Below are 6664 nucleotides of genomic sequence, written 5' to 3'. Positions count from 1 at the left end.
TTATGTGGTTCAACAAGGTGCCTAAATCCATGGAGAGATGAGAGCAGCTTTCACTAACAATGAAGAAAGAGTAACACGATCTCTTCCTTCACACCTCTTTGTGTTCACAAAGAATTCCCATAACCTTAATAACCCCCATTGCCAACAAAATCGCTAACAATTTTTAGGAAACAAAGATAAAATTTCTGAAATTAACCCCCTGTCAATCCTAAAAGTTTTCCTTAGAGGCGCCAAACCTGCACATGGACAGATGGACCCCCCCAGCTCCGTGTGGCCCAAGAAACAAAGATAAACACCAAGGTGGGCCGACTCCTCCAGGCCTCAAGCCCTATGGGTTTCTAATGGCCCTTCAGAGGCAGTCCGCAGGACCATAATCCAGTAAAAATAATACACGACATCAACCCCAACAAAGGGTTCTTCAATGAAGCCTCAAACTTTGGTTCCACCTTCATTTTACCCTCTTCCAAAACCAAAATATTTTAGTGAAATTCTAATAAATTTCAGTAAATTTTGCAAATATCAATAAAAAAAGGCATATATTTTGATAATCATTTTTTTTTCGGTTTTATGTGAAACCAAAATATTTCAATAAACGAAATCAAAAAAATGTTCAGAAATGAGAAAAGGTGGGGATGGTAATCTGTCTCTATGATAACAGGTACTTTTGCAAGGGAAATGTCTTTCCTTAATGAGTTATGACTACCAGTACCTAATTATGGGGTTTAAGACCCAACAAAGAAACACTTAAATCCATAGACGACAGCCTGAACACAAAGTGTTTTGAGTCATGTTATGGCATGGGAAGGTGGTAGCCACCCAATTCATTTGTTAAAGACTGTTCTAAGGTGCATATTCTAAACAAATAAAAACATATTCTACAAAAAAAAAGAAAAAAAAGAAAAAGAAAAAGAAAAAAGAGAGAGTAGATAATACAAAATATAATTATGAATGAATAACTCAGTGCCAGCATACATGATAAAGACCTAATACTAGAAAAATCCAGTTTTAAACATGATAACATAATATAATAAGAAAAAAATGTAAACCTGTAAAAACAGAGAAAGTTTGGACAGAAAATTGGGTGACAACTGATAGGAGCGGGGGCATAGGATGTCCAGGGACATGTCATTTCTCACCTATGCTCATGACAAGCAGCCAAAGAAGGCTTCCTATACCATATTTAACCAAAATTACTAGGAATAAATACACCCAGAAAAGGTACAATCTTATTCTATCCATAGTTGCACATCTAATTTAAAAATCAGTCAGGAGTTTGATTAAAGACCAAAAACAGAACACTGTTGTGGGATTGAGCTGTCATACCCATCTTTCACCAAAATTACAAGTATTCAAGAGGAGCTTTTGTTTCCTCCCTCTCCTTGCACAAATTTGACGCTGGTATCTAACTTCAAGATACTGATCCATTCCATCAACTGCAAAGCATTAGCAATCAAACCAAAGTAAAGAGTTTGAACGGAACAAAGTAACTCCTAGTTTTTTATGGTTAGAAAACTCTAGGCTCCAAAATATCCTTGCCTGACATTCATCCAATGAGAATTTCCTCATTTGAAATTTTACAGCTATGTAAAATGTGCTAGAACAATAGCGGATATCCTTTTCAAAAGTCCCCAGAGTCCAGGGGAAAAAAATAGCACAACATTAAATCTCCAAATGAAAATCTTCCTATTTTTTCCCACTTTGAGCTGCATTCTCTCTCTCTCTTCTATGAGTGTCTATATCTGGATGCTTGCAATTATGGATACACATGAATATGTGTGTGTCAGCTCTTTTGTTTTTCTCTAACAAGGAAACAAGTAACAGGAGAAGCACTCTACAATACTTCAGAAAACAGAATCCATAACAGCATGAGAAAAACAAACGAATGAGAAAGTTGATAAAAATTACAGCAAAATAAGTCCTCAGGAAGAAAGAATGGTAACTTATTATATCAGAACCACATACTTCAGAAGTTGGCATCAAAGGATTTAATGAAGCAAAACAGGGACAATCAATGGATCTTTTACACCAAACATAAATCAATGCATCTTTTAAAACACACATAATACCAAATACTAAATTATAGGAAATGAACTCAATAAAGTGGAAACAATGAGTAATAGAGAGTGATGAAACCTAAGTAAAGGACAATGCAATAAAGGTAACAGAGCATGTGAAGAAAAGAAGATAAACAAGCAAATAGGATTCCATTATCCTCCCCCTTCCGCCCCCCTCCCCCAGCTGCTACCTTGAAGACCTCTCTTTCAATCTGAGAATGGAGACAATAACTGGACACAGACCTTTGGCCAACCCTTTTGTATATCAGAATGATCTTTTGATGTATCCAGAAATGATCTTTAGCAATCTCAACAAAATTCTTTATGAGGATGCTAGAGGTAGTTAACTGAACTTGACTAAATATTTTTGCGTAATATACAATGTGTTTTCCTGCTCCAATCCCCTCTCCTTTGGATTTCTTCTTTATCAAACGGAACAATTGGTTCACAGAAGTGATGATTCCAAAGTGAAGCACAGAATTGTAAAAACTAATAGGTGTTTACTGCTCTGCTCCCCAATTTGAAGAAAATAGAATTAATAAACAGAAAGGATAGTAGAAACTCACGGCCATCAATTGATATGCTACAACTTACAACAGAAAACTTCTTGAACATAAACTGAATTATACAAACACAACACGCTTTTTTTGTTCATAAAAAATACAAAAAATGGAAGAATACCTCCACTGGAGACAATCAGAGTTCAGGTCAATATTGAATTATTGATTGCCGATGCTACATCACACAAGCTTATCAATCCGAGGTTCCACTCCATGGCCAAACCATGAGAGCTTATTCTGAGAATTCTCCAAAGGGCAGCGTGGTAGCCACCCCCATCTATCCTCCAAAAGATCATACATAAGAACATCAGTTGACGTGTTCGTATTGAAGCAAATCTTGCCATGACAATCAACAGTGAGGAACTCATAAATGACACCACGACTAAACTTACTAAACAAATGATCAGGCATGGAACAAATTATCTTCCATTTCTTAGCCAATCTGTCTAACTCCCAAATTCCAATCCCCCATTTCACTCCAAATTCTACATGGCCTCCGATCAAAAGCAGATCCCCACTATACGCCAAGAGACGAGAACTGATCAAAGGAGGCATCTTCACATCCACAAATTGCCATGAACCCTTCTCCAAATCAAATGCGAAAAGCTTCTCAGGGGTATTCAGGCAATACAATAACCCATCCAAATAAGCAGCACTCTCAAAATTTGCATATTTCACTTCAACCTCATCCTTTGCCTCCCAACGATTCGTTCTTGAATCATAAACCTGTAATCCAATCCTATCCCACACAGCAGAACTAACCGCAACTATTTTGTAATAAGTGTTCCCCTCACTAATTATAGCCAGTACTCGAGTCCAGATCATAGGCAACATGGGAGGTAATACTCTGCGAGCTTGGGTGAAAAGATTTAACACAACAATGGAACCCTTTTCGTCTTCAGCTAGAACGAGACCCTCATGCGAAACAAGAGCTCGACGAAGCCTACAACATGTGCTTGGGCAAGAAGATGATACAAATGATAAAGAAATCAATACCCATTTGTTTTCTGTTGGATTATAAGCAGCAGCGACCTTTTGATGGTTGAAATCTGCGAAAAGCACGAAGTAAGAATCTTGATGATTTACCAATCTGTAAGCTGATCGAAAACATTCAGATTGGATTATATTTCTCCATGTTTTGCACACAGATTTCGTCCTGAACAAGGTCGAAATCGGAAGCCGTGAGAGGATGTTGTCCCACATATGAAGGGGAAGCACCTCCCATGCCAAACCGGGACCAGATAATACCTTTTCTCCATCAGATTGCTTTGGTGCCTTCTCGCTTTCCATGATCAAAGCAAAATCCAGAGAGACTCAATGAAGTTTTCAGAACCCAGATGAGATATCTTAAGCAAGAATCCTCCCCTAGCTTCCAGTCCCGTAACCCATCGTTCTTAACTCTCAATTTAAGAGTCTCAAATGGAAAAATCAGATGGCATAAAGAGACAAAGCAGAACGGAAGAACCCAAGTCATCGGGAATCGTGATGGCGTAACTACGATCATACAAAAAGCTAACATTTTAGGATTCTTTGCGTAAGGATAATTGATTTTGAAGGGTGTCCATTGCTAGAGCGTGAGCGACAGGGACGGAGAAGAACTAAGCCAGGGAAGAGGGGAAGGGGGTAATCATGAAATATCGGACTCTTTCATTTAAGTAGTTGGATATTTGTCATTTTCTCTGGACAGAGTCGGTGTGGAAAAATCGTATTAGTCCTCCCTAAAGGTACAAAAACCCTCTGCGTGGCAGTGGGACACGAGTGCTAAGGAGGATTTAATGATTGGAAGGACCCATTAGTAAAATAGTGGAATAAATGTAAGGAGAACAAACTCTAAGGCCCGTTTGGTATCTTTTTTTTCTAGAAATGTCGTTTCGTTTCGAAAACGAAAATTTCAATTTCTGTATCAAAATGTAGTTTTAAAACGAAATAATGGTGTTTTAAAATTTCATATTTTTATCGGGAATTTTTTTTTTTTTTTGTAAAATGGAACGAAACTGGGAAGATGAAATTCCATTTTGGAGTTCCGTCTAATCTCGTTTTTTCAGTTTTTTTTTTCACTTTTTGTTTCAAAAAAACAGAAACGAACCATAAATGCACCAAATAGAAGATTCCGTTTTTTCGTTCCAATAGAACGAAAAAACTCCAGAAACTTTTTATAGAACGATACCAAACGGGCCCTTACACTCTGGTGTCAATGGACAACACCAATGTGGGAAGGGATGCTCATAGGAGCATCTTCAATGCAGTGAATGTGGTCTTTTGCACCCACTATTTGTAGGGTATAGGCAACACTAGACGGGTAGGAAAAGAACTCCCTCTAAGAAAGGGATGCGTGTAGGGAAGGGATTCATGCATGGATGATTTGAAAATTTGTAAATAAGGATGTTTTTTCCTTATAAGCAGAGAAAAAAAAACAAGGGTATGATTTTGTGAAAAGTATGCACCATGTGCGCATCTACAGGCGTGCGAAAAAGAAATGATAAATATTCATATGTAAGTAGTTTTTTTGTCAATTTTTCACGTCCATGTCAGGTTTATAAGTTATATTTTTCCGGTTAGTCTATAAGGATCAGAAACCTATATTCTAAGATCATACAACCTTATTTAAGAAATGCGTCAAATTCGAAACAAGCCACCCCTGAAAGAAATAAATGAATACAAAAGATTTTGGGTAAATCCAAAGAGGGTTTGCTTATATGCTCATGACAAAATATTTTTAGATCCCCATTTCTCAACAGTGAAGTAAGGCTAAGCTCATGAGCTTATTATCCTAGGTCAGAACAAGTTGATAGGGATCTTCCTTTTTACGTCCTCATGTCCCTCTTGTGTGGTGACACAAGGTGCAAAGAGAAAAGAGAGATGGATTTCTCTCACTTTTGGCATAGTTCCCCCCCCCCCCCCCCGGCCCGGTGGGAGGCTTGCCTGATGGGCTATTGCACAATGGCATTTATACATTACTCTAACCGGAAAAAAAAGGTAAAACAAGGTAGCAGGAGAAGAGATGCCCCATGGTTTGTTTGAAGAGATAGTGCATGGAGAAGAGAAAGTGTGAAAGTGTCATCTTCCTTTCATATTCTAAATTTGAAGAAATTTTATAATAATCCTCATGCAATAAAGAGTCTCAATAATAAAGGTTTTTAAAATTTTTTTTTTTCAAGGGCCCATGAGGGTCCATTCTAACGAGGCACAAAGAGACACATTTAGAAAGCTTGTAAGAATATTGGGTTAAAGTGTCGTTTTAGATGCCACAGGGGAACTTGATCCATTGACCAAGTTCTTGAGCACGCTTTAACAACGGTGGCAATTGGTATGGTATTCGGTATTCGATATCATATATCATACTAAAAGTATATATCAAAACCATATCATATCAAGAAAATTTGGTATGATACATTTGTATTCAGTATAAATAAGGGTTTCATTCAGTATGAATACAATTTTGGTATAATATTTTTTTCCATATGTATATATATAATCTTTTTATGTGTATTAATTGATAATTTGGTAAGAAATTCAATATAATTTCAGTATTTTGATGCAAAATTAAGTACCATTTCGGTTTTTGATACAATTTGACATATACCAAACGATTTTTGTCATAAATACTAATACCTTACCATACCGAGAAATAAGCATTTTCTCATATTGAAACCATACCTAATCTCGTTTGATACAATTTTGATATGGTAATTTGGTACGATTTCAATATCGATATCCAAAATCCGTATGGAATTGACACCATTACTCTTCAAAAAGATGAGATCCTCAAGTGACGAAGGCTCCAAAACACTAACATAGGAGGTGAAAGCACCCAATCGGATATATCCACTATAATATGGGTTAGGGGTGAAATAAGGTTAGGTCGGGCCGAGTTTCTTAAAAATCTAGCCAGCTCAACCCTAGGTCACCAAAATCAACTTAGGCCCAACGTTGCCGGGCTCATGCCAATCCAACCCGACCTTGATCCTAATTGGGCCAGATTGCCCATAAATTTTGTCACGATAGGGAATTGACCATTTTTTTTTGTCATTTGTGTACTATGCATTAGAA

At 37.2% G+C, this 6664-nt stretch overlaps 1 protein-coding gene across 1 annotated transcript; it reads right to left on the bottom strand.

Annotated features, from left to right (window-relative positions):
• Nucleotides 1-1145: 1145 nt before the first annotated feature.
• On the bottom strand, nt 1146-4241 carry LOC122065738 (F-box/kelch-repeat protein At5g15710-like). The gene is made up of 2 exons (XM_042629589.1): nt 2736-4241; nt 1146-1433 (listed from the first exon to the last, which is right to left on the bottom strand). Exon 1 carries the CDS (start codon nt 3902-3904, stop codon nt 2795-2797), a length of 1110 nt encoding a protein of 369 aa, XP_042485523.1. The 5' UTR covers nt 3905-4241; the 3' UTR covers nt 1146-1433; nt 2736-2794.
• Nucleotides 4242-6664: the final 2423 nt, after the last annotated feature.

The sequence above is a fragment of the Macadamia integrifolia genome, unplaced genomic scaffold (genome assembly GCF_013358625.1).
Source record: "Macadamia integrifolia cultivar HAES 741 unplaced genomic scaffold, SCU_Mint_v3 scaffold2108, whole genome shotgun sequence".
Taxonomy (NCBI): Eukaryota; Viridiplantae; Streptophyta; class Magnoliopsida; order Proteales; family Proteaceae; genus Macadamia; species Macadamia integrifolia.
Note: the sequence above shows the minus strand (reverse complement) of the source record. Positions and strands in the feature narration are given on the sequence as shown.

What these genes read in the sequence shown, in the direction of transcription:
- LOC122065738 (XM_042629589.1), bottom strand. Translation starts at nt 3,904, where the DNA reads ATGGAAAGCGAGAAGGCACCAAAGCAATCTGATGGAGAAAAGGTATTA.